The following is a 13,075-nucleotide window of genomic DNA, read 5'->3' as shown; positions in this document are numbered from 1 at the left end:
TTTGACTCACCAAGCCCTCTATCTGTATCTGCTTCACCGGGGAGTCCAGTGTATTGGCCGAGGCCTGAGACATAGCGTTATTAGGTGTCGTGCCGGATTCCTTGCGGGACGCCATCTTTTCAAATTACGGCTCGTGAAAAAGGCGGAAGTTCCCGTTTTGCCGACAGTTCCGGTCGTGTGATGCAGCTATTTATTAGGCAGTAGTGAAACGTAACCTTTAAACATGTTCCTAGGCACACATTTTACATTTACTTTTACATTTAACTTAAAAATATGAAAGATAATCCATATGATATTATACAGATTCGTTCCTTTTTATTTTAAATATCAATTGATTACGTTTTCTTAAAATGGCATATATTTCATTATTATAGCAAAAGAGGATCTTGGGTATTTACTTGCTTCCTGACGGAAATATTTCACGTAACTTCTCGGAACCCATGCGTACCGTGCTCTCCACCGTGCAAAGTTTGCTAAAAGAAACGTTAGCATGCGGGTCATAATAATTTAGTTACAGCGGTCCGAAGTATCCAGTAGAAATAACAGTTGTGTTTCGCGCTTGGGGTTAAAACTGATTAACTTGTTAGGATGAAAATTAAGCGACAGAAGCAAGCTAAAAAGACCATTAGTTTTTATAAATATAACTTTGGGTTTAGGGAACCTTTTCAAATATTACTTGATGGCACGTTTTGCCAAGCCGCGTTGAAGAATAAAATCCAGATAAAAGAGCAGATGCCAAAGTATCTGATGGGAGAGCTGCAACTATGTACCACGAAGTAAGTCGTACTGTCAGCTGCGTATGCATGTGTGAAAAAGAGAAGCACTGGTTCATCTTTTACAGCCTCAGTAATTCGTATTTGTTGTGATCTATATGTTACGTTATACCTACGTTGTATTTTTTTTTTTCAGTTGTGTTTTGAAGGAACTGGAATCGTTGGGGAAAGAGCTTTATGGAGCTAAAATAATCTTGCAGCGATTTCAGACTCGCCACTGTGCGCATTTTAAAGATCCTGTGCCCGCCTCGCAGTGTTTGATATCGATGCTGGAGGAAACTAATCCCCATCATTATTTCATTGCCACTCAGGTAAAGCTAAACTTTTCTGAAATGTATTGAGCATCTGTATAATATGCCGCATGCAATGTAGTCAATGAACTGTCCATATATAGTTTTTTGTAAGTTAAACATTCATTGTAGATACGTTCAGTTGATCTCTCTCCACAATGTCATTTTATCAGGACAAGGAGCTGACAGAAGCAGTCAAGAAGGCAGTCGGCGTACCTCTGCTGTACATTATACTGAACACGATTGTATTGGACAAGCCATCCCCCTGCTCGGTGGCCCACGTCCAGGCAGTGCAGGCTGGACAGCTGGTGACCCCGGAGCAACAGCAGAGCATCCACAGCATGAAAGAGGAGAAAGGGCTACTGGGGTGTGAGGCAGAGAGACGAGGCAAGAAACGGAAGCAAAAATCTGGGAACCCCAACCCACTGAGCTGCCTGAAGAAGAAGAAGAAGAAGCCAGGCGTTCCAACGCCCAAGCGAGCCGATGAAGAAAAGAAACGAAGTAGAAACCGGAGGCGGAAAGCTGTCCCTCCCCAGGACAGACCAGATAGGGAATGACTTTGTAGGACCCCCCACTCAAGGGTGTAACTTTGGGGGGGAGGGGGGTTTGAGGTCTCAACTCATTTTCTGATTGTCTGGTTTTGATTACTGTGGGTGGGGGTGGGGTTACACCCCCCATAATTTATGCCTATGCCTCTTGTAAAATCTGCCAAGTACGTCAACATTTTTATGATTGTCCCTAGTAAATTCAAGTCATTTTTATAGATTATCACTGTATTACATTTACTGAAATCTGGTGCGTTTTATTTTTGCATTCCTGCAGACACACACAATATAGTCTCCAAGCACTGTAAAAGTACAGCTTCAGTAGTTACCATACGACTGATTCAGCCCTTCTGTGACCTCAGCTCAACAAAAGTCCATGGTCCCGAGTAACACAAATCTGGAATTTACAGCAGGAATGAAATACAGACTTAACCTGGCGAAAGTGGCACAAAAGCAGCACCTATGGAAAGGGAAAAAAATATGGGCATATTTTACCCTTCTGCTACGTCATCCCTTTTGGTATGGACTGGCAGGGTCCGGTACCTCACTTGACAGTTCGATAGAATTCCTAGGGATTGATGGCAAAGGACAGCTGTACTACTTGGTAGTATATTAAACATCCTGTTTAGGCATTTCCTAGAATAGGCTGGTCTACATTGCAATTCCACTGCTTCCCATTAATTTCCCGTAACATTTTAATAATGACTCCTTGAAGGTGTTCATAAGTTTATTAGAAAAGTTATACATTACACAGTTACTAAGTTGCAGAACGAATGTTAAACTTGAAGCATGACTACCAAAACAGTATTGACATGAACATTGAATTACAATGGTATCTACAAGTCTTTATTATACAAAAAGTGATGCGAGTTTACAGGCACATAAGTATGCTTTGAAGCAATTTAATAGAAACTGGTTACTTTATAATACAGACATGGTTCTTCAATGGCTGCCTTCTGATTCATAAGGGGGAACTGGTCAAAAATGTTCTTTGTTGCTGCAGAGAAATAAAGCCCCACTTTCCTCATGGGAAACCCAGAGACATTGTTAGACAACAATGAAAGCATCTTCATACATAAGCACATACATTCACATCAAGTGTGCTTTCCATGATAGACCAGAGGGGCTGATCTGGAAAATGCAACATATGCACAAAAACTCTGATTAAGATTTCAAGCTTGTGGTTAAAATTATGGCAAATACCCAGTTTCAGCTGCTGAAAAATGCAGTTTTGATACAACATAAAAGCCATAAACACTAGCACTGGAGGGTGACTTTAAAACAGGGGAAGTGTTTGCTTTCCCCACAATAAAACATTCTCCAGGTACAAATCGAAGTGGGAATATGACTGGTTTGTGCACTGACATCCTCATTTTTCAAATGAGTAAAGATCACGTAAGATATTTTCTGATCTTGCAAAATGGTAAAAACATTTAGTCTGCATAAAAACTTTAAAGCCATGGAAAGCACTTGGTAACATGTAAACCAATCTAACGGAATGCTGAAAGCCACTAAACTAGTGGTCCTTAAAAGAAAAATAGCCCCAAAATATAATAAAAAAAAAAAAAAATAAAAAAAAAACTGCTGCAGTCTGGAATAATTTATAATAATGACTAAATGTGTCAAATGTTCAACAACTTTCATCACTGGAGAGGAAATGCAGAAAAATCTGAACCATGATAAAAAAAAAAAAACTAAAAAAAAAAAAAAAAACTCCAGACATAATTTTCAGACGTTGCCAAAAAAACAACATAATATACAAACAAAATCTTGCAGATTAAAACCTGCTAGTGTAGGATGGCCAGAGACAGACTGCTTATATAATCTGAAACCTCGGCCCAGGTGTGGCTATGATGTCGCTGTAGGGTTCGGCCTGCGTCAGCTCGATCGCCTGCTGCTTCTTCAGCACCAGGAAGCTGTAGAACTTGGCAGCCGCCTGCTTCTTGTTGTTGTTCTTGCACAGATCTAGCAGGCTGATGGACTCTGCTCCCGTCTTTGCCAGGACCCTCTGTGAACACAGGGAATGGCCTCATGTTTTAAGCGCACACTTAAACAAGCCCTGTATTTCCTAAGCACATGCACAAAGCGTGTTCCACATGTGGATTCCGCATGGCAGGGATGAGTCGTAAAGGGCAGGGCACACAGACACTTTGGGGTATCTGTTCTTGCCGGGTCACAGGGCCCACACCAGAATGGGGTGCAGGTGGGGAGGAGGATGAACCAAGCTGCCTAAACTTAAACCATTTCCCAGCCTTAGTTCAACAGCAGACCATTATTCCTATACAACAGGGCTATTCAATTCAGGCCCTCGATTCCAAATCCAGGCCGTGTTTTCAGTTCTCCCAGGTAGTTATCTTAATTACTGATTCTGATTGGTCAGAGGCTTCACACCTGGCTCACAGGTAAAGGAAGGCTGGAAAACCAGCAGGGCTCGGACCTTGAGCACCGTGAGTTGAATAACCCTGCTATACAACTGCTATATGAAAAACATTAATTTCTTAATATATGTTATCACTCATTTTATATTAAATATTAACCACTGAATTCAGCTTTAATAAATATATTTCCAACCCAAACTGCATTAAAAAAAAAAAAAAACAACATGAACAAGTGAGGAATAAGCTCCCACAGCACATGAATGTAGCCTTTCAGTAGTTTAAGCAGCCCGGCCCATTCTAAGACATGCCTGAAGCCCGTGGAGCATCTGCTGAGTTCTTTTGTTCCATCTCCTCTCCTCCTGGTCCTGGTCTCCACCCTGGCCCTCCTCCTGTAAAAAAACGAAAGTTTTGAGGCCTCAGAAATCCAAAAACAAACAAAAAAAAAAACTACCATTTATGCTCCTACTGAAATTAGTCTGAAAATCTGCAAGAGTTCAAAGAAATGGGCTTTAAAAGGTGCACACCTCCTCCTCTTCCTCATCATCCTTCTCTTTCTCCTTGCCCTTCTCTCCCAGAAGGTCCAGCTCAGGGATGAGCTGTGTGAGGCTGGGAGTTTCCTCAGGGGGCAGGTCAACCTGGGACATGTCCAGCTGCTGAGACACTGCAGATCGTTCCACCTGCTGCTCCAGAGTGCCCATCTACAAATGCAGACACTGAGCTGAGAGAGCGCTCTTCACCACATCCACATCCGCCATCACCAGAAACCAGCAGCAGACGTTCACTCACTGGCAAGGCAGGTTCAGGTTCCTGAGCCTTGCGTTTGACCCCTCGTTGCGTGGAGGGTGGTGGCATGACAGACTCATCTAGCGTGGTCCGGCTGCCCTCTATGGCTGAAGCTTGCAGGACACTGGGTTCCTCCATGATGGTCTGGTCTAAGGGGAACGAAAAGTCTCTTTTCTATGCAACATTCCCAAGTTGTTGAGCAAAATCCAAGACAATCTGATTTCCCCCCCAACTGACTACCTACATTTAAAAAAATTCAAAGGGAGTAAAATTTTACATCAGTGTGAGTAACAAAGGCACACCCCTACCAGTCACATCCCTCTGCTCCTCACGAGGCACCTCTGGGTTCCCCAGGTCCTTGAGGAACTCGTCAAGGCTGTCAGCCTCACCTCCCTTCCTCTTCTTGCGCAGATCGTCTGGCACCAGCGGGGTCAGACACCGCGTGAACATCTATTCACACAGAGAAGGTCTGAGACCAGCAGCAGATAGGGAGAGCACCCGCAGCTCTCCAGGACGACGTCCCGCCCATCATGCAGGTCGATTCCCCACGTGTCACCTTAAGCAGCCGTCCGTTCCACAACGGCTGAGCAGGCAGGGAGAACAGCTTCTCCACACCTCCCGTCTCCTTCCACATCATCAGCTTTTTTGTAGGCGGGGCCAGATCCAGTGTGGTGACGATATCGGAGTAGTCGCTCAGCTGCGCACGGATGGTCTTGCTGTCCAGCTCCTTCACGCTGTCCACGATCAGCTTCCTCTTCCTCTTCGCCTTTGTTTCTTTCACTGGAAAAGGCATTTTACAACATGTCCTTCACCCACACAAACTGAAAACGGGGGGATGCCTGCATCTCACAGTTAGCTTAAAAATAATGAAGAGGGCTGCTCACCTGTGATGTCAATGGGCTCTAGAGCAAAGGCCTCCTCCTCATTGTGAACAAGTGTGGTCTGTTCCGTCTGGTCTGTCATGGCCGGCAAGCGCTCCGCCTGGGCAGAGTCTGGGCTGTCAGGCCCAGCCGCTATGACACATCCAGACACACACCTTTAAACACTCGGTACATAAAAGGGATTTTAAACCCCCCACTCCAAATCACTTTAAAACAGAAAGGCAGCAAAAGCATCCAAACACTCACGAGACAAGTTGTCAAAGTCGTCTTCGTCGTCGCCACCGTGATCCTGCGGCATCATCACGCTCTCCGTGATGGCTGGTGGGTCATCAAAAATGCCCCCTCCATCCTCATTGCTGAGCAATTTATCCACTATAGAGAGGCAGAGAACCTTTAATGCTACTTAAACAATCCAAACTTAGATCCTGCCTTTTATATTCATTTACAAAACTGCAGATAGCAAGGAACTGGAGGAAAATTTAAGACGAATTAGCTTTCAACTGGTTCAGACCCTCTAAGCACATACAGAATTAACTCCTGCAGTTTCCTCTAAGCATAGATCATCCCAGGCAGATATCGAACGCTGTTTATGATGCAGCAGATGGCTTACCCAACATGCCCCCTTCACTGCTTTCCATGGGGTTGTCCCCAAAGTCATCTTTGTACTGCTCATCATACTCAAGGTGGTTGGACTTCTCCGCTATCTGGCCTGCCCCAGGCTCAGTTTCCAGCAGCAGGTTAGAAGCAGAGGCCCCATGGATGATGTCTACCTCAAACGCACTCTCCTCTCGCATCATCTCCCGGTCATCCATCCCAAAGTCAGCTGGATTCAACACAACATCGAACAAACGCCACGTTGTGAAAGTAGTTATTTGCCACTGGCTGAAACTCCGTATCATATCACGGCATTCAAAGACTGGAGGAACGTAAGCAGGAAACATCTGACTCGAAGACATGATCTAGACGTACCAAAGTCATTCTCCTGCAGAATGTTAATATTTCCCACTTCCTCTCTCATGGTGATCTCTTCCACTCGACTTTGGTTCAGTGTGAATTGCTGTGCTACATCAATATCGCTGTAAAACAATACAAGGCATTAGTGCATAAATTAAGAACCATCATCTAGAGGATTTATCCTCCAATTCAAGACGCTTAATGCATCCACAAAAATGCGCATTTAATTTCAAATTAATTGTATTATAAACTGGCAGAGGCCAATATATGTGTATTTGACAGGATTAACTACAGATGAGTTTGATAGTCTCATGAAAGGAAAGAAATACTCAATTTAGATGAAGATAAAAGCCTTGAATGATCATTAAGGATGTCGATAACGACAGAGCTTCATTAAGCCATGAGTTTACTCTAGGATAAAATGGAATACTATCATGTTATACATCCAAATACAGCTTTTCATAGGGCATAGTAACCCTAGTACAAATCCCAGAAAGCACAGGGCACATCTTAGACAAGATGCCAATTCCCTGCAGGGCATGAGCACACCCACTGCAGGCACAATAATCAGCAATATATTTCCAAATATGGTTCATTTGAAACCAGCAGGCTTATACTTCCCTCCTAGCGCAGAGCGAGTGTACGCTATACATCCGGGCTGTCAAACTCCAGTCCTGGGGGGGCCGGAGCCCTGCACATTTTGGGGTTTCCCCACATTTTAACATCTGATCACACTCCTTGCACCTCATTGTGCCGATTACCGCACAGCTCTTGAGCTGAATCATTTGTGCTGTAACAGGGAAAGAACCAAGCTACACCGCACTGGAGTTTGACACCTCTGCTTTACATACACACTTTATGCAGCTTATCAAAGCAAATTCAGTAAACATACACGGCTAAACCTGAAAGGTGTAAAGGTACCTATAATCTAAGTAATGGGCATCAACACATTAATCTCATCCGGAAGTGTACTGTAGAGCAAGGAGATTTTCAGTTTCCAAAAATCACTGATTACTAAATTGGTTAATCTCATACTAGAGGATTACTGTTGATATTTAAAGATGCTGACAATGGTGTGAAGATGCATCACGATGAATTTATTAAGGTTCCGATTCAACTGCATGAACCTGTAATGCAAGAACTGATTATAGGACTAATCAATTTCTGGAGGCAAGAACTCTCCATAAAGATACGTCTACTTCAGAACTGCATGCTCTTATGCTCACATGCTGCAGGTAGATGCACAAAGTAGCAGCACTGGGATATGAATTTCCAAAGCGTAGGATGGCAGAGAAAGGCTCATTGATATTAATAAAGGAAGCATTACCTGATGATCTTGGAGTTACAATGTCTATGGGGAAATGCCTGTTGTAATGTTTTGTAAAGCAACAATTTTTTTGCTAGCTATAGCAGCAATGGTAACGAACTAGCTAGCTAAATAGAGAGCCTTATCGTAAGCACATCAGTATCGGTCAATATGTCAAAAAAGATATATCAGCCTTAGTCCAATGCATCAGTCTTAGTCAATTTTTAAATACTTTATCAAAGTCAGCAGCAGGGTTTTCGTCAGATCATTCACCAATCATAAGAGATCTCGAAGAAATTAATTAAGTTTCCATGGTCATATTTCTGAATTTTCTTCAACAAAGTTAAAAAGCTTGAATTTAGGTTATCAAATTAATTGAATAGAAAAATTGCTCTCTAAATAATCATATATGTATCGAATAGTTTCCCCGAGTTTCCAGCCTGACCTGCCGATACCAATTCTGATTCTCTTAGTTTAATAATTAGACTAAACATTTTTTAAACACTTCTTTAATGAACTTAGTTTTCTGAAAGCAATTTTTTTAAATAACCTTTTCATATAATAATGGCTTCACGTGTGTCAAATTAAATTGACAATGTTTTTCAGGTAGTTCCCCTACAGACAATTTTTTGTTTACTTCTTACACATGGTGAATCTTTGTCCCACACAGAAAAGAATCTCCAAACAGACATGCATTTCACATAAGTGTTTTACCTGACCAATCATGTAACATTAGTGAGAGGAGGGAAGGTAAGGGGTGGGGTTCACGACTGTGGATGGACAGAGTTGGGATAAAAAGTTACATTATCTGGTAAATAGAACATGGGAGCTGAGTGGAGCGATGAAATTTCTACTCATCAATCATGGGGCGTTACGCTCACAATCACTCTGGTCAATATTCACCCCGCTCCAGGGAGATCACTCACCGCTCATTCCAAAAAAGAAAATATACACTATTTTAATTTTATCTTAAACTGTAGCCTGGCTAACTGTGCAGCCAAATCCACATTCAATCATTTATTTCTGGGTGTGAGCTCCCACTCCAGCCAAAATCCTTTCCAGTTCTGCTACACTCACTTGCTCTGCTGGTAAACTACGTGATCAGTTCACAATATTGCCAATATTTAGAATGATTAGCTGACTGCAGGCCAGCACCAATCAAGGCAAATATCGGCCATTTCGAGCCACTAGCCAATAGATTGGGCCATCCTTAATTTACATCCCTGGATTCTAATGATAAATTCTGAGATGACAGTACAGATCAGTGGCATCGTCTTCTAGCAGTCTTCACAACCAGGTCAATGCCATAGAAATTAAGTGAGTGGCTGTACTAATTAGGGAGTGTGTATTCTAATAGGCTTAGATGTAGGCCACTAAGAGCACAGAAAAGGAGTTTTTGGTGCCATTACACACACATGCAAATACAATGGCAAAGTTACTGCTAATTTCAAAATAAAAATGCTGTGTTAAGGCTGTTGATACCATCACCCAAGCCTAAGGTACGCTGAGCAAAAGCAAAATAGTATGATTATGGAAGGAAATGCAATATGGTTTTGGTATGGTGAGTGATAAGCAGGGCATACTCAAATTACCAAAGAATGTGCCAATAAGGTATTTATACATCTAGTGTTGGTCTTTGCATCCCATCATATAGTACTCCATGCAACATCTAACACCAAAACACCCAGTAACCACAAACACGCTAATTAGGGCTGGGTAATATATCCAATTTTTTCATCTTATATTCAATACATTTTCATATACAATATGGCTTGACAATGCATCATTAAATAGATTTTAATGTAAACATTATGGTGTTGTTGAATGTAAGCATTTAATTGAACAATTTGATTGTAAAATATTTGTAATATTCATTTATACATTATAAGCACTTGGTTATAGCATTTAGTCAATTTATATTTTTTCTATGAATTAAGAGTTATGTGATATGGTATGTTCAGATGCACTTTATAGTTTCCAGTTGGGAAACATGGGTGTGAATAAATAAGACCATAATAAATTCTGACTTTGTCCTGATTTAAAAATAATAATTATAATAAATATTGAATATCGATACAGTGACCTAAAATACAGATATTTTACGTCCATATCACCCAGCCCTAACACTAATCAGATAAACAGCAGAGAGTACAGATCAGTTCCTTCACCGAGTTGCAAAGCACGAATTCAATCAAGAACTCAAAATAATTAATGCTGGGAACAGCAACATCTCAGCAGTTTCAACAAGGAAAAGCCAAACAAAGCAACTCAGATTCAAATTAAGTATTTCTCACTTCCAAGCTCCAACTCCACTATAATGCGGGAAGAAGAAAATACCTTTGGTTTCTGAAAGACTTTCAACTTTGTTGAATTCTGCACAACACGAACAGACTTACACGCAAAGCAGAAAGAGCATGGAGACGTGAAAAGGATTACTCACTCAAGGTCAGGAAGAGGTTGGTCAAAATCGTGAAATTCCTCTGGTAGAGTAATAGCATTGTAAGCTGCTTCTCGATTCTCTTCTGGTAGATCAACCACACCTGGGTAATATAGGAAAGCATTTTGTCATACAGACTGCCAAAATTCCTTGTGTATCCACTTACACACTAGGGCTGTAACAGAACACTTATTGTGTACAATTCGGTTCATACAACAATATGAATTCATAAATTTCTTGACAGAGGATGAACCCAGATTCACAAGTAGATGTTCAACATGCAAAGCATTATGGTAATTGTAGCTGTAGTTTGGTTACAGTTAGTGCTGGTTACAGTCAGCCATAATGCTGAATTCCCTCTCACATCATTTAAGTTTGAGATCATTTTAGTTTCCCAAAAAATTACACCAACATTGGAGAAAGTAGTTGGTAAAACCAAGATTGTCTATTGGCTCCATTATACCGTATTTGGGTATGTTGCTGGAAACTCATCGCCCTCAGACGAAGTGCGAATGACCATTAGAAGGCAGAGCATCTGCAAGTTAGTCTCATTGGCATTCAAGGTGCTTCTGCCAGGAAATTTAGCTAAGTAAAATTATTACAGCTATAAGGGTGTTTATCGCCACAGATGCGAGCATACTAGATAGTACAGAACACAGGATTTAGTTCATTGTAATTATTATGGTTGTGTTTTTTATTTGACAGTTATTCATATAGGTGCACATAAGGATCTCTTGGATTTTGTTATTCACGCGTCAACAAATGCATAGCCTTTCATGACAACTGTTTGTATTTGTGCTTGCGTTCACAGTTTTGATAACCATTTCATAAATTCTAATTTAATTAACCCACAATAAAACACAGTAAAGTGACACTACAGAATACGCAAGACAAACAGCGTTATACCACACAGCCAAGAACATACCTGGACGAAAAGCCATCTTGATCTTAATGAAGGCCTCATTACAGTCAGCTAGCAGATACTTGGCCTTCCTGTGATAGATTCTAACCACACCAAGCAGCAAGTGGCCAGAGGTGCGCAGAGCCATTTTAACCTGCAGAAGAACAAAGCAAGCAATGGAATAGAATTTAGATCATCTGCAATACCCAACAGTGTAACATTACAAAGACATGAATTTCATCATAAGAAATGTTCTCTTTGCAAGGTTCCTTAATTGTATGTAGCCAGTCAAGAGTTGTTCATAATTTCTGAAGCAGCTTCACAGGATCAAAATAATGTCAAGCGATCATGTGACAAAAACCTGTCCCAGCCAGTTGGTTGGATGAGGACATTACAGTCCATGGGACAGAGTAGCAATGCGGCCACCCGCTTTACCTTGGGAGAGATGATGCTCTCCACACTGCTCTCCAGGTTGCATTCAAACACGTGTGCCTTTGTCAGCTTCTTATCCCAGTGGGCCGCCAGCCAAATTTTGGCCAGCGGCCCACGCTTGCTGAGCACGAAGTGGGCGTAGAACATTGTCCCAGCTCCTTCTCATAAAGAGAGGTGGGAAACCTGTCAAGGGGCACAAAAAAAAACAAAGTAAATGACCCCCCCCCGTCTCCCACTTATGCCAAAATTTCATTATATGACAAAACAGTTTACAAAGTTTTATAGGGTGAGACAGGTGTTGTGAGCCCTCCCCTAAAAAAGTCAATCTGACCGCACTGACTGAACATATAAAAGGGTTAAACGTAAACCGCTAAAATACAAAAAAGGCTGAACACTCAAGCAAATACTTCCAGGAATTCACAGAAAGTAATAAGCGATCAAATGCAGACGTGTGCTACGAATAAAGACTAACAAGCTGGCTATATGTCAGCCATACATTTCACAATATCATAAAATTCCTACACGTTCCGTACTTTTTAAAAGTCATTCATTTGTTAATGGAGATTTAAATCACCCACAGATGGACGAGCTAAAGTCTATGCCGGCGCCCGGTTAGCTAGCGCGGTAACAGACCGTTATTGTCGCCAAAACGTCACATTTCAAGACCCTCAGGCCCGGGGTACAACGACACGGTTTACTCGGGTAGGAAAGGCCGGGAAAACCCGGGAGAGCCGGCGCGGAAGCTGCTCGCCGAGGCCTGGAATGCCGGGCAGACGTCGCGGAGCGCCGCGGCCGGCCTCGGCATGAAGGCCCGAGCCAGCCATGGGAAACCAGGCCGGGAGGAAAATAAGACGGAGTCGTGCAGCCTGGCAACCTGCAGCATGCAGCCTTTTACACGGCGAAGAGACGTAAACCGGTTTAACATGGAGGAACGCTGAGGGCCCAGGGCCTACTCGCCGAGTTAGCGCACATTATTTGCTATAATAACGAACATCAGTTAAACCCGACTAATATGTATAGATATGCTATATTAAATCATGCACGGTGGGCTTTCCCCCGGTTCTCCTAAGTATCACACGACCGTGCCGCCAAAGCCCGTCACCGGGCGAACGAATCGAGCTACACACGACCCACGTTCGGCCGAGCGGCCCTTTCAAAACAAACAAAAAAAAGAAAAAGAAAACAGCCCGTAGTCCACATTTAATAAAGCAAGAATCCGGTCGCCACATCCCACCTACCAATGAACCGGTACCGAAGAGCGCGCTGTCTTTTCGGCTACCGTGCTGCACTTTTCCCGCACCCCTCCTCCCACCGATTCACTGACGCGCTAAACAAACAAGATGGCGTCCGGCGCCGCTCCTCTTCCTCCCGCCCGGACTGTTTTTAAATCGACAG

The 13,075-nt window shown here is 42.5% G+C and overlaps 3 protein-coding genes across 3 annotated transcripts in view; 1 reads left to right on the top strand and 2 right to left on the bottom strand.

Moving 5' to 3' along the window:
- The window catches only part of eif3hb (eukaryotic translation initiation factor 3, subunit H, b), a 47,330-nt gene extending 47,161 nt beyond the window's left edge, over positions 1 to 169 (bottom strand). Inside the window, exon 1 of the mRNA XM_023811851.2 lies at positions 11 to 169. Coding sequence (XP_023667619.1) covers positions 11 to 115 — 105 coding nt within the window. The 5' untranslated portion in view covers positions 116 to 169. The remainder of the gene's footprint in view (positions 1 to 10) is intronic.
- Positions 170 to 398: 229 nt separating this feature from the next.
- On the top strand, positions 399 to 1,831 carry utp23 (UTP23 small subunit processome component). The gene is made up of 3 exons (XM_023811852.2): positions 399 to 776; positions 910 to 1,084; positions 1,237 to 1,831. The coding sequence occupies exons 1-3, from the start codon at positions 589 to 591 to the stop codon at positions 1,618 to 1,620; spliced, it is 747 nt and encodes a 248-aa protein (XP_023667620.2). The 5' UTR covers positions 399 to 588; the 3' UTR covers positions 1,621 to 1,831.
- Positions 1,832 to 2,321: 490 nt separating this feature from the next.
- rad21b (RAD21 cohesin complex component b) lies at positions 2,322 to 13,075 on the bottom strand. The gene is made up of 14 exons (XM_023811848.2): positions 12,919 to 13,075; positions 11,684 to 11,863; positions 11,273 to 11,402; positions 10,351 to 10,450; positions 6,620 to 6,726; positions 6,261 to 6,473; positions 5,897 to 6,022; positions 5,654 to 5,782; positions 5,326 to 5,549; positions 5,078 to 5,219; positions 4,773 to 4,918; positions 4,511 to 4,684; positions 4,295 to 4,375; positions 2,322 to 3,616 (listed from the first exon to the last, which is right to left on the bottom strand). Exons 2-14 carry the CDS (start codon positions 11,825 to 11,827, stop codon positions 3,425 to 3,427), a joined length of 1,908 nt encoding a protein of 635 aa, XP_023667616.1. The 5' UTR covers positions 11,828 to 11,863; positions 12,919 to 13,075; the 3' UTR covers positions 2,322 to 3,424.

The sequence above is a fragment of the Paramormyrops kingsleyae genome, chromosome 23, assembly GCF_048594095.1.
Source record: "Paramormyrops kingsleyae isolate MSU_618 chromosome 23, PKINGS_0.4, whole genome shotgun sequence".
Taxonomy (NCBI): Eukaryota; Metazoa; Chordata; class Actinopteri; order Osteoglossiformes; family Mormyridae; genus Paramormyrops; species Paramormyrops kingsleyae.
The sequence above is the reverse complement of the archived record's forward strand: the minus strand, read 5'-3'. Positions and strand labels throughout refer to the sequence as shown.

Bases quoted from the DNA above. Each gene is read 5' to 3' on its own strand.
- utp23 (XM_023811852.2), top strand. From the start codon at position 589: ATGAAAATTAAGCGACAGAAGCAAGCTAAAAAGACCATTAGTTTTTAT. The intron at 777-909 runs GTAAGTCGTACT...TTTTTTTTTCAG, and splicing joins CTGCAACTATGTACCACGAA to TTGTGTTTTGAAGGAACTGG. The intron at 1,085-1,236 runs GTAAAGCTAAAC...TCATTTTATCAG, and splicing joins ATTATTTCATTGCCACTCAG to GACAAGGAGCTGACAGAAGC.
- rad21b (XM_023811848.2), bottom strand. From the start codon at position 11,827: ATGTTCTACGCCCACTTCGTGCTCAGCAAGCGTGGGCCGCTGGCCAAA. The intron at 11,403-11,683 runs GTAAAGCGGGTG...GTTCTTCTGCAG, and splicing joins AGAGCATCATCTCTCCCAAG to GTTAAAATGGCTCTGCGCAC. The intron at 5,220-5,325 runs GTGACACGTGGG...CTGTGTGAATAG, and splicing joins GGAACGGACGGCTGCTTAAG to ATGTTCACGCGGTGTCTGAC.